General features: G+C 45.6%; 1 protein-coding gene across 1 annotated transcript in view; it reads left to right on the top strand.

Moving 5' to 3' along the window:
- The window catches only part of LOC123371619 (cytochrome P450 4V2-like), a 48,839-nt gene that overhangs the window by 6,810 nt on the left and 14,372 nt on the right, over positions 1-27,657 (top strand). The window contains exons 3-6 of the mRNA XM_045019398.1: positions 1,683-1,795; positions 5,206-5,291; positions 18,211-18,401; positions 23,689-23,758. Coding sequence (XP_044875333.1) covers positions 1,683-1,795; positions 5,206-5,291; positions 18,211-18,401; positions 23,689-23,758 — 460 coding nt within the window. The remainder of the gene's footprint in view (positions 1-1,682; positions 1,796-5,205; positions 5,292-18,210; positions 18,402-23,688; positions 23,759-27,657) is intronic.

Raw genomic sequence — 27,657 nt, forward strand, 5'->3', positions numbered from 1 at the left:
CTTGTTGAGGTTCTGGCTGGACTTTTCCACTCATTTTTTTAATTTATTCACATCCTATTTGTGGCCCCCACAATATCCTGGGTCTCCTCCTAGTCCCGACCAAAATGTCCATTTATCAGTTGAGGAGGAGGTTGAAATGGGAACGTTCTTTGTGATTGCAACTGTGGTGCCCATTTCTGATCACTTATTTGTTTACGTCTCTGGGTGGAGTTCCTCTGGGTAGTGTCCATTAGCTCCAATTTGTCCACATCTTCCCTGAAATGTGGTGCCCAGAACTGGACACAATACTCCAGTTAAGGCCTAATCAGCGTGGAGTAGAGCAGAATAATTATTTTGTCTTGCTTATAGTACTCTTGCTAGTGCAGCCCAGAATGATTGCTTCTTTTTTTTTTTTTTGCAACAGTGTTACAGTGTTGACTCATATTTAGGTTGTGATCTACTATGACCCTACATCCCTTTCTGCAGTACTCTTTCCTAGGCAGTCCTTTCCCATTTTGTATGTGTGCAATTGATTGTTCCTTCCCAAGCGCTGCCACATACATTGGTCAAACCGGACAGTCTCTACGCAAAAGAATAAATGGATACAAATCAGACATCAAGAATTGTAACATTCAAAAAACAGTCGGAGAACACTTCAGTCTCCCTGGACACTCAATAACAGACTTAAAAGTGGCAATTCTTCAACAAAAAAACTTAAAAAACAGACTTCAACAAGAAACTGCAGAACTGGAATCAATTTGCAAACTGGACACCATCAAATTAGGCCTGAATAAAGACTGGGAGTGGATAGGTCACTACAAAAAGTAATTTTCTTCTGCCAATACTCACACCTTCTTGTCAACTCTTGGAAATGGGTGACGTCCACCTTGATTGCATTGGCCTCGTTAGTACTACAAAAATTATTTTCCCTCTCTTGATATTCACCCCTTTTTGTCAACTGATGAGAATAGGCCACTTCCACCTTAATTTAATTGTCCTCATTAGTACTGACCCTCCACTTGGTAAGACAACTCACATCTTTTCATGTGCTGTAATATATATACTGCTTACTGTATGTTTCACTCCATGCATCTGATGAAGTGGGTTTTATCCCACGAAAGCTTATGCCCAAAGAAATTTTAGTCTCTATGGTGCCACATGGACTCCTTGTTGTTTTTGCTGATACAGACTAACATGGCAACCATGCTGAAACTTATAACCTTCTTATCTTTTAGGTGTCTGCAAATTGGGGGAGGGGTAGCTCAGTGGTTTGAGCATTGGCCTGCTAAACCCACAATTGTGAGTTCAATTCTTGAGGGGGCCATTTAGGGATCTGAGGCAAAAATCTGTCTGGGGATTGGTCCTCCTTTGAGCAGGGGGCTGGACTAGATGAGCTCCTGAGGTCCCTTCCAACCCTGATATTCTATGATGCTTAATTATTTGCTCCATTATCTTTCTGGATACATCCTTTCTGTCTAGATTGCAAGCCGGGGAGTGGCTCTTCCTTTGTGTCTGTAGAGTGCTTTTCAGATTAAGGCCATGATTTCTGTTGGGACTCCTAAATGCTACTGTAATCAAAATAATACATAAGTGCAAAGAAACCAGCTTTGTTACAGTAGCAAATGTAATACTACAGTGAATTTATAATCAGTTAATCACAGAAGTTCTGGTTTTGGCCCATTCAAACAGATTTTCTCTTCCAGATTTCTTTAAACAAATGATGCAATACTATGAAGATTTCAGGAATCAACCACTGTTAAAACTTTGGTTAGGACCATTGCCTTTTCTGTTTTTATATCACCCAGATACTGTCGAGGTGAGTATTCCTATCTCATTTTTAATAAATCTGTTTGTACAAGTCATGCAATTGTAGCACAACACATGTCAGAAATTCTACATTCCCTCAGTGTAATTTATCAATCAAGAGTGTCAAAATATTTGAACTGATGTAATTTCAAGGTTCAAAGGCAACAATTTGTGAACCGGTGCTAATACATTTCAATATAAAGAGCAAATTGCCAAGGAAAATTCCAGTATAAAAATTTAAGAAATGTATTTAATGTTTTTGTCATGAATGGGTCTCTTTCCCCTTTACTTGTATGTGTATTGTATGTTCCGCTGACTGAAGCTTATGTACATGTCAGTGGAAGACAGGACCCCTAAAACGTAAACTGCAATACTGAGATAATCTTGTTCCACTTTTTTTTGTTTTGTTTCCTCTTTGCTTGAGTGAGCAAATATGGACACATTCAGGGATTTAACTAATCATTATAATTGTTCCTTAATTTAAAATTTTAAGTTGCTTTATCTCCAGAATTTACAGAAAAGATTGCAAATAGCTGGCCATGCAGCACTGACACCAGTCTTAAAAAAGCCCTGAGCCCCTGGGCAGAGTTGGGAGGCACAGGGGTGTTCCTCCCCACCAAACTACACTGCAAGAGCAGCGCAGTCCCAGAGCAGCTTCACACACCCCTCCACCTCCTTCTCTCCTCATCCCCTGGCCAGGTCGAAGGTGGGAAGACGAAGCCGGGCAGTGCAGGACATCTGCTGCTCTGGCTGGTGCCATGGAGCAGGCAGCCGTGGCATTCCCCTGTCTGCTGCTGGTGCAGGGGGTTGAAGCTGCTCCTCTGCTCCCAGCCTGCTTTGCTCATGCAGCCGGTAAGAATCACCTAGCTTGGAGGACCCAGCTCCATGGCTGGCAGAGCCCTTGGGGAACAGAGAGGCTCCAGGGGAGCCCTCCCAGCACACAACCCCTAGCTACCCCCCTGCCTGCACCATGACCTACTTCTTTGCCTGCACACAGCTCTTAGGTATCCCTTTCCCTTTCCTTGAGCTGTTTTCAAACTTTTTGAGCTGAGTGCCCCACCTTTGAGTTATAATTTTTGGTTGCACCCCCCCCCCCATGATGGGTTGGATCACAGAAACCCCTTTGGGAACTGCCAACTGATGTGCCAAGACTACTTCTGCCCCTGCTTTCCCTGCCAGCTTGGGACTCCAGCACCCTGTCTTGCTGAGCCAGATATGCCAATCTGCTCCAACACAGACCCAGGGTCTGAACCATGTGCTCCAAAGCTGCAGACTTAACTGAAAGCCAATTAAGAAGTGTTCCTGTCTTTAACACTCAGATGCCCAACTCCCAGTGAGGTCCAAACCCCCAAATAAACCTGTTTTACCCTGTATAAAGCTTGTACAGGGTAAACTCATAAATGGTTTGCCCTCTATAACACTGATAGAGAGGTATGCACAGCTGTTTGCCCCCACCCCCGGTATTAATACATACTCTGGGTTAATTAATAAGTAAAAAGTGATTTTATTAAATACAGAAAGTAGGATTTAAGTGGTTCCAAGTAATAGCTGATAGAACAAAGTGATTTACCAAGTAAAATAAAACACGCATGTCTGAGTCTAATACAGTAAGAAAACTGAGTACAGATAAAAACCTCACCCTTAGAGGAATTCCAGTAAACTTCCTTTTACAGACTAGTCTCCTTCTAGTCTGGGTCCAGCAATCACTCACACCCCCTGTAGTTACTGTCCTTTGTTTCAGTTTCTTTCAGGTATCCTTGTGGGTGGAGAGACTATCTTTTTAGCCAGATGAAGACAAAATGGGGGGGTCTCCCACAGGTTGAAATAGACTTTCTCTTGTGGGTGGAGACCCCCTCCTCTCTCCTATGCAAAGTCCAGCTACAAGATGGAGTTTTGGAGTCACATGGGCAAGTCACATGTCCATGCATGACTCAGAACTTACATGCACTTTTTACAGATCCAGACTAACATGGGTAGCTACCCCTCTGATACTTCAGAACTTACAGGTAGCAGCCATGGCTCACATGCTAGCTTGAACATCCTCATGTAGACTTCTTATGTGGATTGGAGCCTTCCAAGATCCATTGTCCATTAATTGCTTCTTGACTGGGCACTTAACTTGCACATTCCTTTCTCAAGAAGCTGACCAAATGCTTTACTAAGGCTACTTAAAAATCAAGCAAGTACACAGCCAGTATTCATAACTTCGAATACAAAAATGATACATGCATACAAATAGGATGAATATATTCAGTAGATCATAATCTTTACATGGATATGTTACATGGCATATGTAGCATAAAACATATTCCAATTATGTCATATATATATTCACAAGCATATTTCCATAAAACCTTATGGGGGGGGCACTGTCACACCCCCACTCCCGCACAATCCAGACAGGCTGGGTGGCCTGCTGAGGTGAGTCGAGTTGGACGTGGTGCCCCCTCCATGGACCCTGCTGTGCAGAGCTGGCTCAAGCCCTGCTGGCCCCTGCCCACCCAAAATAGAAGTCAAACTACTCTTATGCCTGACCCACCCACCCCGGCCCAGAGCCCCAAGTCCCCCACTTCCCCTCTGGACCCTGGAGTTTTTATAGCATGTTGTGGGGGGGCCTCAGAAAGAAAAAGGTTGAAAACCCCTGGTCTATCTCATGGAAATAATGTAATTTACACATCAATCAAATTAAAACTGAAAAAACATGTTTAATTAAAACAATTGGCATTATTTTGTAAAGGAGGGTGTGTAATTAAACCAGCCTTAAGGGAGCTCTGTTGTTCAGGTATCCCTTCTGTCACTATCAGGACACTTGTTTATGTATTTCAGTGTATAAAATGTGCCTACTACCATCAGCCTCTAGGTATGTATGCAATTCAGTTTCCAAGCATACATACCAAAATTTCAAACTAATACAATGCTACCCACAGAATCCCATTCTGCCCTGTGCCAGGGACAGGAGTAAAACTGCCTCTAGAGCCACTCTTGCAATTTTGCAATTACATTAATGACAATCCAGCCAAAAAATGGGGCTAACATTTCATTCCTCTGACCTTTTAACTGCTATTACAATATATGTTCATGTCCAATTTTCTTTTTTTTGTACTATAATAATCATTTCAAAATGAAAAACTGAAATATTACAGTGTTTTGACATTGTCAGAACTTGTTTAATACATTTTTCCCCTCCAGAATAATATTTCAGTGAAATCAACATGATTTTCTGGAGCATTTCAGTTGTGCTGGAACTGCATTTTTTAACAGAAAATGGTTCCGTCAAAGTTTTCAGACTAGCTTATTGACTGAGCCATGTGTGTCATAGTTTTGGCTTGCAAGTGTCCTCATACAAAATAGAATGAGTGAACAATTTTACTAACTTCTTCTAAAGAGAGATTTCCCCTCCCTCTTTTCTTCTTTTGGTAGGCTATTCTAAGCAGTTCGAAACACATTGAAAAATCCTATCTATACAAATTTCTGCATCCATGGCTTGGCACAGGACTTCTAACGAGGTATAGTAATATACAAATAGAGTCATGTCCCTTTAAAGTTATGCAATGTTTAATTTTAAGTTATAATGTATATGGACTGCCTTAAGACTATGTTACATTTTATTTGCAAATAGGCAGAATAGTAACTTAGTTATGGTATAAATATTCAAATAAAAAGTACAGATGCCCAAAGAGCCAGGTGTGTCCTGTAGTGTTCTAAAATGGGGTCTCTCTGCCACTATCAGGAGCCCAGAAAAAACAGCAGTGCTTGAAAAGGTCATGTGATGTGAAGAATGTGAATGGGACTTTAGAGCAAATGATGTAGCAAGACCATGCACAGAGCTCGAGTTTTCATAATTGATAGAAACAACTTTCAATTCTTCAACAAAAGAATATCAGCCAATTATAGTCCAGCAAAATCAATTAGTAACTCCACGCAAATGACACAAGTACTCTTAGTGATCCAGCTCCCAGCTGTGCTCAGACTCACCTTCATGAACTTCAATGGGATCCATGTGCCTCTGTTTGCACCTCTCAAGACGGAGCTACTAGGCCAAACCTAAGCCATGCTGCACCCCCATGACTGGGTCACACTGCCACTCATTTAAATTTTATTTTTATTAGTTGCCTGTTTTTCTGCTAAATGTAACATAAAAAAGTATATGCGTAGACACCATGCTAAGTTAAAGTGACAGTAATTCAGTTGTGCATACCATGCAAAGAACTTCTTGGGACACCCCTGCTGGTTACTGGTTACTGCCTTAGATTCATATTTCAAACTGACGCAGCTGAACTAACCCTCCTACCTCTAACCCTCAAGAACTATGATACTGAAAACCCCTAGAAAGACTCTCAACATTTAAAAAAATATTTTATCAGAGGTAATTCATGCGCAGAATGAGTGTGGACTATACCCCTTGTTTACTGCTAGTTGATCAGAAGAGATGTGCAGTATAAGGGGTAATACATACTACCTCCTGGAAAGTGCTGTTTCATAAATTGGTTTATCCTCTTATGCTCATGAGCTAAATTCTCTTATTTCCATTGAAATCAGTGAGGTCAAAGTCAACACTATATGTGGTATAATTTCTCAATATGGCTACATACATGAACAATATTAATCAGCAAAAACTCCCATGGTATTTGAAAGTAAATGTTTGTAAGTGGCATTGTTAACTGACTGTATTTTGGTAGAGATCACGTGTCATTTCAAAACAAAAAAAATCAAAGTATTTCATCCTGAGAGTATCAAAATGGAACATATCAGGTAAGTCAGAACTTTTCTCCCCAGTTTTATTTTGAAACAAAATTCTGGTGAAATCCACCCAGTTTTGCAAATTGTTTCAATTTTGACAAATTGCAGATTCCGAAAGAATATGGTTCTGTCAAAACTTCTTGATTTAGCACCCTTTAGCACAGGGGTAGGCAAACTTTTTGGCCCGAGGGCCACATAAGAGTTGTGCAACTGTAGAAGGGCCGGGTAGGGAAGTCTTTGCCTCCCCAAACAGCCTGGCCCCTGCCCCTTATCCTCCCCCTCTCACTTCCCGCCCCCCTGACTGCCCCCCTCAGAACCCCCAACCCATCCCCCCCGCTTCTTGTCCCCATACCACCCCCTATCAGGACCCCTGCCCCCTGTCCCCTGACTGCCCTGACCCCTTGCCACACCCCCGCCCCCTGACAGCCCCCCCGGGACTCCCAACCCCTATCCAATTGCCCTCTGCTCCTCGTCCCTGATCACCTCCTCCCGGGACCCCCCATCCCTAACTGCCCCTCGGGATCCCACCCCCTTATCCAACCCTCCCTAATCCCTGCCGCCTGACTGCCCTCCTGCCCCCTATCCACATCCCCACCCCCTGGCAGCCCCCCCCCCCGGGACTCCCACTCCCAACCCTCTCTGTTCCCCATCCCCTGACCGCCCCACCCCGAGAACCTCCACCCCACCCAACCACCCCCTCCTCCCTGACTGCCCCCCAGGACCCCCTGCTCCCTTACCGAACCCCCCCTCCCCGCCCCCTTACCAGCAGCAGGAGCTCGCAGCTGCAACACCTGGCCAGAGCCAGCTGCGCTCCTCTTGCTGCCCAGTGGGAGCGGTGGGCCAGAGCGCGGCCTGGCTGTGGGGGAGGGGCCAGGAACTAGGCTCTCCGGCCGGTAGCTCAGGGGCTTTAGCAGACTCCTGGCTGCTTGGAAATGCGTTCTTTGCCACAGGATAAGAGCTATTTTCCCCGTCCAGAGCTTCTCTGAGAGCCCATTACTCACCAAAATCCAAGTTCATGAATAGTTTATGGTAACTCTCTGTGAAAGAGTTCTCACCACTAGAGCGATTTAAACACATGCCTGCTGTGATGGCTTCACTGTTCTGGCAGCAAACAAGAAATTGAAATTGAAGTGAGGCTCAGTACTGGGAAGGACAAGTGCAGAGCACCCAAATAGTTAAAGGAACAAGACATCGCGGTGCCGCCTTCTACAGTGGCTGGTAGGGGAAACCAGGCCCTCCCAGTATACTAGGGTTCTATCCCAGGAATCATATAACCAGTCACCAAGGTCTGCTCCTTCAGAATACTTGCTTCTGCTTCCTTAGGCTTCTTGTTACCATGACTGTTCTTAGGCCTTCTCCCAGCCAACCTTTCTCCCTTTTTTAACACTGGAACCTGCTCCACTCCCAGTGGTTGCTCCATCTCTTCACCCTTGATGCAAAGCTCTCAGGGCTAACTTTCCCACCCCCTGGTTTCCCCCTCACAAGCTGTGTATTCCCAGAGAGTGACTATAGACTTTCTCCCAGCAGTCCCCTTCTGCTTTAAACTTCTTCCTTTATATTAAGCACTCACCCCTCCCTATCTGGGCTTCTTCATCAGTTAAACCTGGCCCAATCTCTAGGTATAGCCAGGTAGAATGGTTGGCCTCTCAGGCCCAGGTTAATCCTTTCTGGGTCTGTGTGGGGTACATACCCCATCACATTTCCCAAGTGTCACTAGAGGGATTTTGGGTGCAAATGAAGCTCTTCTATGAGAGCACACTCTCTCCCCCCCCCCACCCTTTCACCAATAGAGAGAGTGGAGAGCTCTTTGCTCTCTGTCCATAGGGCTTAGATTAGGAAGAGTGTGGCTTGCTCAAAACATTGCTGGGACATGGAACAGTCTATCAAAGGGAACACAATAATGTGAAAGCGTGTAAGGCTGATGTTTCTGAGAACTCATACCCATTTGCTTCATTGTTTTTTTGAGTTTCCCCCATCCATCTGTCTCCATCGGTTCTCTCATGTCTTATATGTAGATTGTAAGATCCTTGGGGCAGGGACCATATTTTTGTTCTGACTTTGTACAGTATCTAGATCAATGATCTATGACTAGGGCTCCTTGGCACTATGATAATATTGCTAGTAATAATAATAGTCACAGGGCAGTGGTGCTGGAACACTTTTTTAATAGTGGGGGTGCTGAAAGCCAGCTCCTTTACCCCTATCTCCCCCCTCCGCCCCCAGAGCCGGGGCCAGGAGCAGAGCTGTGTCTCTTAGAGTGGGGGACCCAGACAGGGGTAAGGGGGTCAAGGCTGGGGCCACAGCTGGGGGCAGACGCAGGGCCAGCAGCAGAGGAGCCCTGGGCACGGAGCTGGGAGTCTGCATGCGGGGCTGGGAGCAGAGCCCCAGGAACGGGGTCGGCAGCCAGACCTCACGTGGGGGGCCAGAACCCCACATGCGGGGCTGGGAGCGGAGCTCTGCGTAAAACCTGATGGTGCTGCAGCACCCCCTGCACCTCTAGTTCTCAGGCCTATGTCAGAGGGTCCATTTGTTTTGATCGTATCAGGTGAGCATACAAACACTTAACAGACACTATATATTCCTCAACAAATATACAGCTTCAATTCATATACATAATAATAATCACTTATCTCTTATGTGTCAATTTTCAAGTGCCTTTACAAAGGAGGATACATTTTATTATCCTCATTTTACAGACTAGGAAACTGAGATATAGAGAGATGATGTGACTTTCCCAAGGTAATTGAGCAGGTCAGTGGCCAACCCCGGAACAGAATCCATTGCTCCTGTCTCCTTGCCCAAAGTACTGAATAACACTGCCTACCTTCAGGTTTGCAGAGTGACTTAGGTTCAGAGCAGGTAGCACCAAATGGGCAGCTCATTCTCAACCTCTGACGCCCAAATTCAGGACAACAGTGCACATGTTGCGCACTCTGCTGCATGCAAAGGAATCCTCCCCAAGCCTTTGGAGCTGCAGAGCAGCTCCTTAGCTAATATGGTAGCATTGCATTAATTGTTAATAAGGCCCTGTGTACTTTGCAGCGAACTAGACCTACCTTCTGAACAAGGTGTCTGAATTCAGTCAGATGCTGGTGCCATGCCCTGAAGAGCTTGCAGTGTCTGCACTTCAAACTGTAGGTGTAAATTCTAGCTTGAGGAGATATACGCATGCTATTTAAAGTGTAGCCACAGTGTTTCTGAGAGATGGGAGGGGTTAGTTGCACCAAGTATGTAACCATCCAAGATGCTAGGTACATACCTGGGGTGGCTAGTGTAGCCTGTGGAGCTAGCTTTAGCATTTTATTTTACTCAGAAGTTACACAAAGGAATCTACAGGCCTGTATCCTGTAAGACATTAGCTTAAATAGTTAGCATAAGGCTTTGAGGCCTGTGAACTCTGGCACAGATCACCCTCCATTTTGGGGAACTGGGAAAGGTGTGTTTAAAGGGGAAGTTTATACCAGGTAACCACAAGGACATTGAATTGATACTGGATTTTGATATTTTAGGATAAAATGTTGGCAAATATTTAACTACGAACTTGCCTTGGCAATGAATTGATATATATGATAATTAGTTGAAATCATTACTATACTAACCTACAAGATAAAGATACCCCAACATTATTAGGGTGAGGAAGTTAAATATGGACAAGGGAGGCTGGGTATTTGAATGAATATTTGTGACCTCCCCTAGGCTCTATAAGAGGCCAGACCACCAAGTAAGAGGGAGATCTGGACCATCGGACAAGTTTGGCATGCCAGGGACAGGGCTGGACCTTTGTCACTTACCACCAAATTCCCAAGGAAGGTTGTGAATATATGAACATATAGGTGAAGAATGGGTGCAAGATATCACCTTAAGTCTTTTTATGTGGTCTGGAGCTTTATTGTCTTTATTAATTTTTAATTTTCTGTCTTTTACTAATAAAAGTGGTTACGTTTTGTTCTGCCCTTAGTGTGAGCGTCTCCATTGTGCATACTGGGATTCCCAACCAGATACTGAACTTAATAATCTTGATTCTATTGTGCCTAATTATGGGACTAGAACCCTACAGTCCCCCAGCTCTTTAAATCAGAATTAATTGGAAATCAATAATAAGTAATAACCACTAAAGAATCAGGCAACACTAGCCACTTGCACTGCCATGGCTATGTTATTTTTATTGTGGTAGCTCGATCAGAGCTAGTGTGGGGATATCTCCTTGAGCTGGAATTCACATGTCCAGCTCAAAGTGTAGCATACCCTGCATGGACAAGACAGACACAGGGAAAGGGATATCACACACGCTGTCATGTTAGTTTCCTATTTTGGGGTGAATGTGTGTGGGGGGGGATGGTGGTGGTGATTAATGATATATGTGCTAAATGGGAAGATAAGAGAAGGGAGAAAGGTGAGGGGAAGAGGGAAAGAAGTAACAGGGGCTGCTAACAGGGAGTTTCGCAAGGGAGTTCTCCAGGTGAAGGAGGAGCTAATACAGCATCTGTGGGGTAAGTGACTGTCCGTAGTGTGTGTTTGTTTGTGTTTGGGGGTTACTTGCTGTGTGCTGAGCTTGTGTTTGTCAGTCTGTTTGTTTGTTTGGTTGTTTGAGGGACCGTGTGCTCTGGCTGGCAGTTGGAGGCAGGTTTGAAAGCTCGAAGCCTCTGGTAATTGGCTGAGCCTTAATCAGTGGGCGGGGCATTCACTCAGGCCAGGGCTTTATAAAGCCGCGCACAAGCGACCAGGGAGCTTTGCGAACAGGGAGCTTCGCAAGGGAGTTCTCCAGGTGAAGGAGGAGCTAATACAGCATCTGTGGGGTAAGTGACTGTCTGTAGTGTGTGTTTGTTTGTGTTTGGGGGTTACTTGCTGTGTGCTGAGCTTGTGTTTGTCAGTCTGTTTGTTTGTTTGGTTGTTTGAGGGACCGTGTGCTCTGGCTGGCAGTTGGAGGCAGGTTTGAAAGCTCAAAGCCTCTGGTAATTGGCTGAGCCTTAATCAGTGGGCGGGGCATTCACTCAGGCCAGGGCTTTATAAAGCCGCGCACAAGCGACCAGGGGCTGCTAACAGGGAGTTTCACAAGGGAGTTTAGAAGGGGAGTGGGAAGGGAGTGGGAGCCCCTCGCCAGCCCTAACCCCTTCCCCGTGGCCTCCCCCTTAAAACCTATAAACCGAACCACATTCCAAAACTACTTTCCGTAAACCACCCTTTCACTAACTAGGAGACAATGCAGGCAGAAGCCCAGCAGCAGAGTGGGGGCTATCCAGTTTATTGCGCTGACTGTCGCATGTATGATTACCTGCCCTGTGGGCGGGTGGCGTATGTGTGCAGTCGGTGCAAGGAGCTCCTGGCCCTCAGAGACCATGTACGGACTTTGGAGGCCAGGGTGGCGGAACTGGAGGAGCTGAGAGAGGCAGAGAGGTATGTTGATGAGGCTTTCCGGGACACTGTAGAATTGTCCCACCTCCGCTTAGACTCCTGTGCTGTTGAGGAGGAAGAAGGGCCCAGGGAAGTAGAGCAGTCAATGGGAGCAGAGGGAAACCTTCCCGTAGTTGGGACCCTCCTTCCAGATGGTGCTGGGGTTGCCTCTCGCACTGAGGTTGCCTCTCCGGGGGAGGGAACTCCAGTTTCTAGGAAAAGGCAGGTGTTAGTAATGGGAGATTCGATTATTAGAAATGTAGATAGCTGGGTCTGTGATGACCGGGAGAACCGTATGGTGACTTGCCTGCCTGGTGCGAAGGTTGCGGATCTCTCGAGGCATCTAGATAGACTTATGTGTAGTGCTGGGGAGGAGCCGGTGGTCGTGGTACATGTAGATACCAATGACATAGGGAAGGGTAGGAGAGATGTCCTGGAAGCCAAATTTAGGCTGCTAGGGAAGAGACTGAAATCCAGGACCTCTATGGTGGCATTTTCAGAAATGCTCCCAGTTCCACGCGCAGGGCCAGGTAGGCAGGCAGAGCTTCAGAGTCTCAATGCGTGGATGAGACGATGGTGTAGAGAGGAGGGGTTCACGTTCATTAGGAACTGGGGAAACTTCTGGGATGGGAGGAGCCTATACAGGAGAGATGGGCTCCACCTAAACCAAAGTGGAACCAGACTGCTGGCACTAAACATTAAAAAGGTTGTAGAGCAGTTTTTAAACTAGGAGATGGGGGAAAGCCGACTGCTGCAGAGGAGCGTGTGGATCGGACACAGACTTCTCTTAGGGTAGAGTCTGATGATAGAGAATCTCCAGGTTATAGTCAGGAGCAGAGGAATGAGAAGTATAATGTAAGGGCCGGATCAGATGATAAACAGTCACATAAAAAAGAATCTGGCACATCAGAAAAAGGCAGGCTAATAAACAGGGACAAGTTTTTAAAGTGCTTGTACACAAATGCCAGAAGTCTAAATAATAAGATGGGTGAACTAGAGTGCCTTGTGATAAAGGAGGATATAGATATAATAGGCATCACAGAAACCTGGTGGACTGAGAGCAATCAATGGGACACAATCATTCCGGGGTACAAAATATATCGGAAGGACAGAACAGGCCGTGCAGGGGGAGGAGTGGCACTATATGTTAAAGAAAGTGTAGATTCAAATGAAGTAAAAATCTTAAGCGAATCCACAGGTTCCATAGAGTCTCTATGGATAGAAATTTCATGCTCTAGTAAAAATATAACAGTAGGGATCTATTATCGACCACCTGACCAGGACAGTAATAGTGATGATGAAATGCTAAGGGAAATTAGAGAGGCTATCAAAATTAAGAACCCAATAATAGTGGGGGATTTCAATTATCCCCATATTGACTGGGAACATTTCACTTCAGGACGAAATGCAGAGATAAAATTTCTCGATACTTTAAATGACTGCTTCATGGAGCAGCTGGTACGGGAACCCACAAGGGGAGAGGCGACTCTAGATTTAATCCTGAGTGGAGCGCAGGAGCTGGTCCAAGAGGTAACTATAGCAGGACCGCTTGGAAATAGTGACCATAATACAATAGCATTCAACATCCCTGTGGTGGGAAGAACATCTCAACTGCCCAACACTGTGGCCTTTAATTTCAAAAGGGGGAACTATACAAAAATGAGGGGGTTAGTTAGACAAAAGTTAAAAGGTACAGTGACTAAAGTGAAATCCCTGCAAGTTGCGTGGGCCCTTTTAAAAGACACCATAATAGAGGCCCAACTTCAATGTATACCCCAAATTAAGAAAAACAGTAAAATAACTAAAAAAGAGCCACCGTGGCTTAACAACCATGTAAAAGAAGCAGTGAGAGATAAAGACTTCCTTTAAAAAGTGGAAGTCAAATCCTAGTGAGGCAAATAGAAAGGAGCACAAACACTGCCAACTTAAGTGCAAGAGTGTAATAAGAAAAGCCAAAGAGGAGTTTGAAGGACGGCTAGCCAAAAACTCCAAAGGTAATAACAAAATGTTTTTTAAGTACATCAGAAGCAGGAAGCCTGCTAAACAACCAGTGGGGCCCCTTGATGATCAAAATACAAAAGGAGCGCTTAAAGATGATAAAGTCATTGCGGAGAAACTAAATGGATTCTTTGCTTCAGTCTTCACGGCTGAGGATGTTAGGGAGATTCCCAAACCTGAGCTGGCTTTTGTAGGTGACAAATCTGAGGAACTGTCACAGACTGAAGTATCACTAGAGGAGGTTTTGGAATTAATTGATAAACTCAACATTAACAAGTCACCGGGACCAGATGGCATTCACCCAAGAGTTCTGAAAGAACTCAAATGTGAAATTGCGGAACTATTAACTAAGGTTTGTAACCTGTCCTTTAAATCGGCTTCGGTACCCAATGACTGGAAGTTAGCTAATGTAACGCCAATATTTAAAAAGGGCTCTAGGGGTGATCCTGGCAATTACAGACCGGTAAGTCTAACATCTGTACCGGGCAAATTAGTTGAAACAATAGTAAAGAATAAAATTGTCAGACACATAGAAAAACAAACTCTTGAGCAATAGTCAACATGGTTTCTGTAAAGGGAAATCGTGTCTTACTAATCTATTAGAGTTCTTTGAAGGGGTCAACAAACATGTGGACAAGGGGGATCCGGTGGACATAGTGTACTTAGATTTCCAGAAAGCCTTTGACAAGGTCCCTCACCAAAGGCTCTTTCGTAAATTAAGCTGTCATGGGATAAAAGGAAAGGTCCTTTCATGGATTGAGAACTGGTTAAAGGACAGGGAACAAAGGGTAGGAATTAATGGTAAATTCTCAGAATGGAAAGGGGTAACCAGTGGTGTTCCCCAAGGGTCAGTCCTAGGACCAATTCTATTCAATTTATTCATAAATGATCTGGAGAAAGGGGTAAACAGTGAGGTGGCAAAGTTTGCAGATGATACTAAACTACTCAAGATAGTTAAGACCAAAGCAGATTGTGAAGAACTTCAAAAAGATCTCACAAAACGAAGTAATTGGGCAACAAAATGGCAAATGAAATTTAATGTGGATAAATGTAAAGTAACGCACATTGGAAAAAATAACCCCAACTATACATACAACATGATGGGGGCTAATTTAGCTACAACGAGTCAGGAAAAAGATCTTGGTGTCATCGTGGATAGTTCTCTGAAGATGTCCACGCAGTGTGCAGAGGCGGTCAAAAAAGCAAACAGGATGTTAGGAATCATTAAAAAGGGGATAGAGAATAAGACTGAGAATATATTATTGCCCCTATATAAATCCATGGTACGCCCACATCTCGAATACTGTGTACAGATGTGGTCTCCTCACCTCAAAAAAGATATTCTAGCACTAGAAAAGGTTCAGAAAAGAGCAACTAAAATGATTAGGGGTTTAGAGAGGGTCCCATATGAGGAAAGATTAAAGAGGCTAGGACTCTTCAGTTTGGAAAAGAGAAGACTAAGGGGGGACATGATAGAGGTATATAAAATCATGAGTGATGTTGAGAAAGTGGATAAGGAAAAATTATTTACTTATTCCCATAATACAAGAACTAGGGGTCACCAAATGAAATTAATAGGCAGCAGGTTTAAAACAAATAAAAGAAAGTTCTTCTTCACGCAGCGCACAGTCAACTTGTGGAACTCCTTACCTGAGGAGGTTGTGAAGGCTAGGACTATAACAATGTTTAAAAGGGGACTGGATAAATTCATGGTGGCTAAGTCCATAAATGGCTATTAGCCAGGATGGGTAAGAATGGTGTCCCTAGCCTCTGTTCGTCAGAGGATGGAGATGGATGGCAGGAGAGAGATCACTTGATCATTGCCTGTTAGGTTCACTCCCTCAGGGGCACCTGGCACTGGCCACTGTCGGTAGACAGATACTGGGCTAGATGGACCTTTGGTCTGACCCGGTACGGCCTTTATGTTCTTATGTTCTTAACATGAGAGGCAGATGTGGCGTGAGATTGAAGTGAAGAGACTGTGAGAGGAGGAGGAGGAGATGATTGGAGCCAACAGCCAGTTAGCACAGGTCAGAGAAAGTCCAGTCAAAGCTGTGGAAAATATTATCAGTGTTATAGATCCCTGTTTAAACTGCTTTTGCAGGTGCTCTGCCGGATTCATTCTCTGGCTGGTTCCATCTTGCAGTATCTTCAGAGGACATGTGGCTGGAGGGAGGGGAGACATCATTAGTCCTGGTGACCCCAAAATTAGGGAGGTCTCTCTAACACAATTCTACATCTGGAATGTTCTTGGGTGACTGGGTGAGGGAGGAGCCTGGATGGGCCCCATTTCCCCCCCCCCGCATCCTACTGTGCATAGAATCAGAGAAATGTAGGGCTCAAAGCAACCTCAAGAGGTCATCTAGTCCTTCCTCCTACACTGAGGAAGGATTAAGTATATCTAGGGATTGTCCCTGACAGGCGTTCATCTACTGTATTCTTAAAAACCTCCAGTGATGGGGATTCAACAGCTTCCCTAGGTAACCTATTCCCTACTTAACTATCCTTATAGCTAGAACACTTTTTGCTAATATCCAATCTAAATCTCCTTTTCTGCAAACTAAGCTGATTATTTCTTGTCTGACACTAGGTGGATATGGAGGAAACTTGACCACTGTCCTTATTATAACAACCTATTACATATTTGAATAGTGTTATTAAGTCCTCCCTCAACCTTCTCTTTTCTCGTCTAAACATGGCCAGTTCTTTCAACCTTTCTGCATAGATCATGCTTCTAAACATTTTATCAGTTTTGTTGCTCTTCTCAGGGCTCTCTACAATTTGTCCACATTTTTCCTAACGTGTAGTGCCCAAAACTGAACACAGTGCTCCAGCTGAGGCCTCACCAATGCCAAGTAGAGCAGAACAATTGTTTCCCATGTCTTACATATGACACTTGTTAATAAATCCCAGAATGACACTTGCTTCTTTTGTGGCAGTACTTGCTTACACTGCTTTTGCAAGCACCTGTCTAACATGTATCTGCCATTTCAGATATTTTCTAATTATTTTGATGATTTTGTTCATATTTTTTTTTACTGTTTTAGAAACTTGGAATGAACTAACACTGTGGCTGGATCACATAGGATGCAAATGATCTCATAGCAATGCTGTATTTCTGATTTCCACTATAGAAAAGGGAGGGTCACGTTCAAGGAAATGCTCTGTTTGGGGTCACTTAAAAATTGGAAGGAAATTTAGGGGGTTCTGGGAGTTCTGCTAAAAACAAGAATGTTCTGTACTGAGACACAGTCTAGGTCTACTATTAAGATTGCAAAATGAGCAGACAGGCTGTTGAGTAGCTAAATGGAGAAGTCCCACTGGCTCCTTTGGCCAGCCTGCTGTTATGGTCAGACACGATCAAGCACATCCATACCTCAAACTCAAGCAAGGAAGGGACTGAAGAAGTATCATTAGACACTCTAGCAAACAGGGCAGTGGAGTAGACCTGGTCTACCCCAGAGTGAACTGGATGGCTTGGGAGGCTGGGATCAAGTATCCCAAAAGAGCTCCGTGGGAAGAGGGGAAACTATTTGGACTCACTGCAATGGAAACAGCAACTTGTGTGCTGATTCTTTCTGCAGAGAGGGCTGTTTGGGGCACCCTGCTCCCTGCATGGGGGAGGGACCACAGAAACATATACTTGCCCAGCATCTGTCCCATCACCTTAACAGCTCTGTGGGAGATGAATCCTCTTCTCTGAGTAATGGTTGATAGATGATACTGATGCCAAAAACCAGACCCATATTAGGCTATAACTATCCCTAGCCCTCACTTTTCTACACAGTGGAAAAATGAGGGCAGCCACCATTTATGATTATCAGTGAAGATGGGCTTAGCCAGGCTGGGATGCCAAATATTTAACAAAGGGCTTTTTATTTACCCTTCTCCTCATCCACTTCCACCCCAAGTGCCTTCTCAGTCTGCCCTTGCCTTAATGTAACTTTGTTCACAGTATTTGTCTTGCAGCAGCTACAGTTAGCACCAAGCTGTTAGTAGCACTGTATGATTAGAAGAGTTTTGTAGCAAAATGTACTTCCACTTTGCCCCTTATAGTGAGTGGTGCTGGCTGCAATTACTGACATTAATGTATGTATGAAAAATGTTACAAATCATTAGAGCTAGTCATCAATGTCATTAATGAAGATGGGCTGACAGAGAGACTACATTGGCCATTGGCAACCTTCTAAAATATTAACTTTAATAATCTATCTACAAGTTGTAACTACTCAAGAGTTTCATTATTTCCTTTTTGATGAGTTGTTTATACTTAATTTCCAATGCTTTATTTTGTAGCACTGGAGATAAGTGGCGTTCCAGAAGGAAAATGATAACTCCCACGTTCCACTTCACAATCTTAGCTGATTTCCTAGAAGTTATGAATGAACAAGCCAATATTTTGGTTGATAAACTTGAAAAGCATGTTGACAAAGAGCCCTTTGATTGCTTTCTAGACATCACGCTCTGTGCCCTGGATATAATCTGTGGTAAGTCTTGCTGATGATTCAGCAGTTGCTATAACGTGCTGTAAATGATAAGACTTAAAAGTAGCGCAGTTACAATGCTGCAATTTAATTAGTTGAGATAACTGACAAAAAGGCCCTGCCTGTCTTGTAACAATACTTCTGTATTATCTACCCTGAATGCATCTTTTCTATTTTAATTATTTTTGTATCTGTCTGAATAATCAAATATTGTGTTATGAGAATCCTTTGTCCATGGGGTAAAACAGGGATATGGAAAGTAAACTGGGGCCTTGTCTACACTACAAGACTATTTCGAATCTACTTAAGTCGAATTTGTGGATTCGACCTTATGAAGTCGAATTTGTATATCCACAGTAAATACACTAATTCGAATTTCTGAGTCCACAGTAACGGGGCTGGCGTTGACTTTGGAAGCGGTGCACTGTGGGAAGCTATCCCACAGTTCCCGCAGTCCCCGCTGCCCATTGGAATGCTGGGTAGAGCCCCCAATGCCTCCTGGGGGAAAAATGTGTCGAGGGTGCTTTTGGGTAACTGTTGTCATTGAACCGTCAATCACGCCCTCCCTCCCTGAAAGCTCCGGCGGGAAATCTGTTCGCGCCCTTCTCTGGTCGGTTACAGCGCGGACGCCACAGCACTGCGAGCATGGAGCCCGCTGCGATCATCGCTGCACTTATGGCCGTTGTCAACTCCTCGCACCTTATCGTCCACCTCTTCCACAGTCAGCTGCTGAGAAATCGGGCGAGGAGGCTCCGGCAGCGTGGTGAGGACAGGAATTCACAGAGTGGCGCAGACCTCTCACAAAGCAGGGTACGCCGCGCCGTGGAGATCATGGTGGCAATGGGTCAAGTTCATGGTGTGGAACGGCGATTCTGGGCCCAGGAAACAAGCACGGACTGGTGGGACCGCATAGTGCTGCAGGTCTGGGATGAATCACAGTGGCTGCGAAACTTCAGGATGCGTAAGGGCACTTTCCTTGAACTCTGTGACTTGCTGTCCCCTGCCCTGAAGCGCCAGGACACCCGGATGCGAGCAGCCCTGAGTGTGCAGAAGCGAGTGGCCATAGCCCTCTGGAAACTTGCAACGCCAGACAGCTACCGGTCAGTAGCGAACCACTTTGGCATGGGCAAATCTACCGTGGGGGTTGCTGTGATTGAAGTAGCCCACGCAATCGTTGAGCAACTTCTCTCAAAGGTAGTGACTCTCGGAAACGTCCAGGACATCATAGATGGCTTCGCCGCGATGGGATTCCCAAACTGCGGTGGGGCTATAGATGGGACTCACATCCCTATCCTGGCACCAGCCCACCAGGCCAGCGAGTACATTAACCGAAAGGGCTACTTTTCAATGGTGCTGCAAGCACTGGTAGACCATAGGGGACGTTTTACCAACATCTTCGTTGGGTGGGCGGGCAAGGTTCATGACGCGCGTGTGTTCAGGAACTTTGGTCTGTTTAAACGCCTCCAGGCAGGTACTTTCTTTCCGGACCACAAAATAACGGTTGGGGATGTGCAGATGCCTACAGTGATCCTCGGGGACCCAGCCTACCCGCTAATGCCCTGGCTCATGAAGCCCTATACAGGCGCCTTGGACAGAGAGAAGGAACTCTTCAACTACCGGCTGAGCAAATGCAGAATGGTGGTGGAGTGTGCTTTTGGACGTCTCAAGGGGAGATGGCGGAGCTTACTGACTCGCTCGGACATCAGCGAAAGGAATATCCCCGTAGTTATTGCTGCTTGCTGTGTGCTACACAATCTCTGTGAGAGCAAGGGTGAGACCTTTTTGTCCGGATGGGAGGTTGAGGCAAATCGCCTGGCTGCAGTTTACGCTCAGCCAGACACCTGTGCCGAGAGAATATCCCAGCGGGAAGCGCTGTGTATCCGGGAGGCTTTGAAAGCAAGTTTCCTCGGAGAGCAGGGTAACCTATGACTCTCCACTTGCTTTCAAGAGAAACTGACCCTGGGCCTGTGTCTGTATGTGTCAATTTCGATCTGTGGTTACATACCCCGTTCTCCAAGTTTCCCCCACTTCCAAAGCACGTTTTAAAGCAAATTAATTGTTACACTCATTATTAATAAATCTTTGTTTTACTTTGCATTTCTGTTCAGGTGTTGAAACATGGACGCATACTGTGCTGGGCACGGTGTGCACTGATGTACAGACCGCTTGTTCCATAGAGGAATGACATCCTCCTGCTCCTACATAGGTCTCTGGGGTGGGGGACGGTTGCAAGTGGTTGTGCATGAAGGGGAGGGATTGCAGGAAGGGGTGGGTTTGCAGGAAGGGGCGAGTGGTGCCTTCTTTGGATAGGGGTTTGGATGACGGCAGTGGGCTGCGGGTTTGGGCGTAGGAAGGGGTGAGGGGTGTGGGGGAAGGGTGAGTATCTGTCCGTGGATGAGGGCTCTTGTTGGGGCTCAGGGCAGCGGAGAGGCTCGTTGCTACGGTGGAAGTGCATGGTAAGGGCAGCGTGCCTTAACATTAAGGGGGTGGCAGGCGCTAGGACCCTGGACAAGCATACACATCACAGAATGACCCGGGGCAGCATACACCACACAGAGTGACCCTGGTGCCTACTGACTGCAGTGTGTGTGTGCCCTGCAGTTGATCATGCCCCCAAGTCTGTACCCTGGTAATGTAGGCTATACCGTGCAATTATAAATCCCCTCCCCCCCCATACACAAAAAAATCCTCTGACACGAAAGACGTGACCGAAACAGTGAATAACAGCAAACAGCTTTTAATAATCTAATACACAGTGGGGGGATGAAACTTGGATTTGGGACTGGGTGAGCCTGTAAGGGAAGCACTTCTACAAATTTATAGCGTGAGAGGTGTGTGGTACATTAGCGCTATGCAGTGGTGCAGTGACAGTTCTCACGGCCCCTACCGCCCCTCCGTCTTGTACTTTTGGGTGAGGGGGGGGGCAGGACTTCTTGGCGGGGGAGGGCGGTTGCAGATACACTGCAGGGGGGCTCTATCCTCCTGCCTGCGGTCCTGCAGAACATCAACAAGGCGCCGGAGCGTGTCCGTTTGCTCCCTCATTAGCCCAAGCAGCGTTTGAGTCGCCTGCTGGTCTTCCTGCCACCACCTATCCTCCCGTTCGATGTGTGTGCGATGCTGTTGACATAGGGTCTCCCTCCACTGTCTCTGCTCTGCCGCCTCGGCTCTGGAGCAGGCCATCAGTTCCGCGAACAACTCGTCCCTAGTCTTTTTCTTTCGCCGCCTAATCTGCGCCAGCCTCTGCGAGGGGGATGCCGGGGCAGTCCGGGAAAGAGCCGAAGCTGTGTGATGGGAAAAGTAAGTGATTTCCTTGAACAGATACATGTTTGCGAACAGTGAACACAGTCTAGTCAGTTTCTCTGAACAAGACCATACATGGCAACAAGTCTCACGAGATCTCAGGACAAGTTCGAGATTTCGGAATACGCTCTCATTGGCTGCGGCATTGCACAGGAGAGCGGACAAGTGGGGAGAGACAGCTGAATCCGTCTAGCAGACAGTCCTGGTAAGCCTTACAGTACATTCTGCTTATCAGTTAATGGATAGCTGTGCCCTCCCGCTAAAGGCAATCTGGAAATCATATACTCTGACCCTTTTCCAGCCACTCCCGCCAGTGCACGGGAAAGATCAATGTATGCTTTTCCTATGTGGCCTACAACACGTGGCTGTTAAGCGAGGGTCATTGTTATGCAAAGTAAAAGTCAACCATTCACAACAGTAACAATACACTAATTGCCCTAATTAGATGCAGCATTTCATGAACGAGATCACCCTGATGCGGGTCCCTCGGAGTCACAAAGAGCGGATGCTAAGGGAAGCCCTGCAGAGACCAGGACCATATGCGGCCATGCTTGTGGAGGCGATGATTCCCATCTACATAAGGATGTCCTGGCGCGGAAGAGTGTGCTTCCACGGAGCACCCAACAAGGCACCTCTCCCCAGGAACCTCCTGCGGAGGTTTTTCGAGGACCTAAATGAGACCTTTCTTGAATTGTCCCTGGAGGATTATTGTTCAATCCCTATATGTGTGGACCTACTTTTCATATAGTTTTTCATTGAAAATTTTATATATAGTATTTCTATTTTTTTATACCTGTTTTATAAAAAATAAATGTTTACATGTTTATAGCACTTACCGCCTGATCCTTCCCCTGATTCAGAGTCCGGGTTAACGGCCGGGGAGGGTTGGTAGGGGATCTCTGTGAGGGTGATGAAGAGATCCTGGCTGTCAGGGAAAGCGGTATTGTGTTCGCTGTTGCCTGCGCCGTCCTCCACAGACCCTTCCTCATCTTCCCCATCGGCGAACATCGAGGAGGAACTGTCCAGGTTCACTATGCCATCCACTGAGTCCACGGTCACTGGTGGGGCAGTGGTGGCAGACCCACCTAGAATGGCATGCAGTGCCTCGTAGAAGCGGCATGTCTGGGGCAGGGCTCCGGAGCGTCCGTTTGCCACTCTGACTTTTTGGTAGCCTTGTCTCAGGTCCTTGATTTTCACGCGGCACTGCATTGCATCCCGGCTGTATCCTTTCTCTATCATTGCTTTGGAGACCTTCTCGAAGGTCTTTGCATTCCGCTTGCTGGAGCGCAGCTCCGACAGCACAGACTCCTCGCCCCACACACCGATCAGATCCAGGACTTCCCGGTCTGTCCATGCTGGGGACCTCTTTCTATTCTTGGATTGGCCGGACTCCTCTGCTGGAGAGCTCTGCATCGTTGCAGGTGCTGCGGAGCTCGCCCCGATGTCCAGCCAGGATGTCAGATTCAAAGTGCCCAGACAGGAAAATGAATTCAAATTTTCCCGGGTCATTTCCTGTGTGGCTGGTCAGAGAATCCAAGCTCCGACTGCTGTCCAGAGCGTCAACAGAGTGGTGCACTGTGGGATAGCTCCCGGAGCTACTAAGTTCGATTTGCATCCACACCTAGCCTAATTTGAGCTAGCCATGTTGAATTTAGCGTTACTCCACCTGTCGGGGTGGAGTACTGAATTCGAACTAAAGAGCCCTCTAGTTCGAATTAAATGGCTTCCTGGTGTGGACGGTTGAGCGGTTAGTTCGAATTAACGCTGCTAAATTCGAATTAAAGTCCTAGTGTAGACCAGGCCTGAGGGAGAATTAAAGGAATAGGGGTAATAGGGCTAGACTCACAAAGAGAGTACACATTCTAAAAAAAGAGAAACGCCATGAGATGAGGATGTAAATGGCTGCAATGCTTTCATGCAACATTTGGCGATATATTGTCAATGAATTTGACTTTTCACCCAGTAAATTTCTCTTTTCCTCTTTTTCTAGAAACTGCGATGGGCAAGAATGTGGGTGCACAGAACAATAGGGATTCTGAATATGTCCGTGCTGTTTATAAGTGAGTGTAGACCTTCACAAGGCCTTCTGTGCCACCTAAGTCCTCCCTTGCTTATCTGTGGGGATGAGGGAGGCTGTATATGGAGGTAGAGTGTCAGGACGACGGTAGAACCTATGTAAGCTGTCCATGCACAGATGAGACCTCTATAATGGCTGCACAAGGCCAGCTGCTCCAACCTGTGAACAAGTTTCAGTTGCAGTTCAGCCTCTCCATGGCTAATGTTGGCTGGAATAGTCACCACGGCTCTTTTGAGCCTTCTCTGGAGGGTGGGACACTGAATCCACATAGCACATTGGGCCCAATTCACTGTTGGTTTGCACCTTGTACAACCATTCCCACTGGTGCAAAGTGGGAGTGAAACGCTATCTGAATAGAATGAAGCTATGTTGCATGGCCCAAACCCCTCATAGGGCAAGGCTAATACTTCTGTTCCATAATTTCTATTTAGTTACAACAGTGTGAATGTCTCACTGAAAAATTGTCCTGGCAGAATTTCTTTCCATAGTTTGAGCATAAGCTTTTGTGGGCTATAGCCCACTTCATTGGATGCATGCAATGGAAAATACAGTAGGAAGATATATATATAAAGAAGGATTCTGGGTGGACTCCTCCCAAAGGTCGAAACAACAGACTGGACTTCTACATAGAGTGCTTCGCTGATGTGCACGGGCTGAAATTGTGGAAAAGCAGCATCACTTGCCCCATAACCTCAGCCGTACAGAACACAGTGCCATCCACAGCTTCAGAAACAACTCTGACATCATAATAAAAAAGGCTGACAAAGGAGGGGCTGTCATCATCATGAATAGGTCGGAATATGAACAAGAGGCTGCTAGGCAGCTCTCCAACACCACATTCTACAAGCCATTACCCTCTGATCCCACTGAGGGTTACCAAAAGAAACTACACCATCTGCTCAAGAAACTTCCTGAAAAAGCACAAGAGCAAATCCACAGAGACACACCCCTAGAATTCCAAGCAGGGGTATTCTATCTGCTACCCAAGATCCATAAACCTGGAAATCCTGGATTCCCCATCATCTCAGGCATTGGCACCCTGACAGCAGGATTATCTGGCTATGTAGACTCCATCCTCAGGCCCTACGCTACCAACACTCCTAGCTATCTTCGAGACACCACTGACTTCCTGAGGAAACTACAATCCATTGGTGATCTTCCTAAAAACACCATCCAAACCACTATGGATGTAGAAGCCCTCTACACCAAGATTCCACACAAAGATGGACTACAAGCCATCAGGAACAGTATCCTGTCACGTCAAACCTGGTGGCAGAACTTTGTGACTTTGTCCTCACCTGTAACTATTTCACATTTGGGGACAACATACACCTTCAAATCAGCGGCACTGCTGTGGGAACCCGCATGGCCCCACAGTATGCCAACATTTTTATGGCTGACTTAGAACAATGCTTCCTCAGCTCTTGTCCCCTAACGCCCCTGCTCTACTTGCACTACATTGATGACATCTTCGTCATCTGGACCAATGGAAAAGAAGCCCTTGAGGAATTCCACCATGATTTCAACAATTTCCAGCCCACCATCAACGTCAGCCTGGACCGTCCACACAGGAGATCCACTTCCTGGACACTACAGTGCTAATAAGCGATGATCACATAAACACCACCCTATACTAGAAACCTACTGACCATTATACTTACCTGCATGCATCCAGTTTTCATCCAGACCACACCACACAATCCATTGTCTACAGCCAAGCTCTACGATACAATCACATTTGCTCCAACCTTTCAGATAGAGACAAACACTTACAAGATCTCTATCAAGCATTCTTACAACTACTGTACCCACCTGCTGAAGTGAAGAAACAGATTGAGAGCCAGAAGAGTACCCAGAAGTCACCTACTACAGGACAGACCCAACAAAGAAAGTAACAGAACGCGACTGGCAATCACCTTCAGCCCCCAACTAAAATCTCTCCAGCGCATCATCAAGGATCTACAACCTATCCTGAAGGATGATCCATCATTCTCACAGATCTTGGGAGACAGGCCAGTCCTTGCTTACAGACAGCCCCACAACCTGAAGCAAATTCTCACCAGCAACCACAGACCACACAACAAAAACACTAACCCAGGAACCTATTCTTGCAACAAAGCCCGTTGCCAACTCTGTCCACATATCTATTCAGGGGACACCATCATAGGACCTAATCACATCAGCCACACTATCAGAGGCTCGTTCACCTGTACATCTACCAATGTGATATATGCCATCATGTGCCAGCAATGTCCCTCTGCCATGTACATTGGCCAAACCAGACAATCTCTACGTAAAAGAATAAATGGACACAAATCAGACGTCAAGAATTATGACATTCAAAAACCCGTCAGAGGACACTTCAGTCTCCCTGGTCACTCAATTACAGACCTAAAAGTCGCAATATTACAACAAAAAACTTCAAAAACAGACTCCAACAAGAGACTGCTGAATTGGAATTAATTTTCAAAATGGACACCATTAAATTAGGCTTAAATAAAGACTGGGAGTGGATGGGTCATTACACAAAGTAAAACTATTTCCCCATGTTTATTTTTCCTCCCACACACACTGTTCCTCACAACTTCTTGTCAACTGCTGCAAATGGACCATTTTGATTACCACTACAAAAAGTTTTTTTTCTCTCCTGCTGGTAATAGTTCACCTTAACTGATCACTCTCATTAGAGTGTGTATGGTAACACCCATTGTTTCATGTTCTGTGTGTGTGTGTGTGTATATATATATATATATCTTCCTACTGTATTTTCCATTGCATACATCCGATGAAGTGGGCTGTAGCCCATGAAAGCTTATGCTTAAATAAATTTGTTAGTCTCTAAGGTGCCACAAGTACTCCTGTTCTTTTTGCGGATACAGACTAACACGGCTGCTACTCTGAAACCTTTCCATAGTTTGTTTATCAGATGGCATTGCTTATGCTTCTGAATTGTGGAGAGGTTGAAATCAGAGGAAAGGTCATGTAAATTGTTAGATTTAATTAAAAAAAACCTCAACCTTTTGTTCTCAGTATACCCACTGACATCTGAGTTTCTGCAGAAATATACCGGTGTGAGAGAAAACGGGGGCACGTGTTCCTTTTTCATAGTGACAAACTTCTTTGATTAATTCTGATTTTTAGATGGGAATAGATTTCATTTGTGTGGCAGAGGGCAATGCCAGTGCTTCCCCTTGTGGCACAGGGAGGTCAGGCAGGCACACTTCCCTCAGTTCCATCTACAGAGTTCAGAAGAAACTCACTTGCCTCCAGTGTCTTTAAACATTTCCTCTTCACCTGGGCTCAGATTTATTTAGTTTACATAGCTTCCCCAAAAGCTATGGGGTCTTAACAGTTCTCTCCCTTGCGACTGAGGTTTTCTATCAAGCTGTTCCCTTTGGGGCACATGAGGCCCACAGCGCCACTTATTGGTCTGAAGAAATATGTACAGCCCAGCTGTTGCTTTCAGCCAGCTTCTCCTTCACCTAGTCCAGGGGTGGGCAACTTTTCAGAAGTGCTGTGCCGAGTCTTCATTTATTCACTCTAATTTAAGGTTTCATGTGCTGGTAATACATTTGAACGTTTTTAGAAGTTCTCATTTCTATAAGTCTATAATATATAACTAAACTATTGATGTATGTAAAGTAAATAAGGTTTTTGAAAATGTTTAAGAAACTTCATTGAAAATTAAATTAAAATGCAGAGCCCCCCTGGACCGGTGTCCAGGACCCAGGCAGTGTGAGTGCCACTGAAAATCAGCTCACGTGCCGCCTTTGGCACCCGTGCCATAGGTTGCCTACCCCTGACCTAGTCCCTTTCTCCAGTTAGCCCCTAGGCTCCAAGGGTTCAGCAGGTCACCTTGTCCTGCTGGTGTCTCCCTTTTCT

This window comes from Mauremys mutica, chromosome 5 (genome assembly GCF_020497125.1).
Source record: "Mauremys mutica isolate MM-2020 ecotype Southern chromosome 5, ASM2049712v1, whole genome shotgun sequence".
Taxonomy (NCBI): Eukaryota; Metazoa; Chordata; order Testudines; family Geoemydidae; genus Mauremys; species Mauremys mutica.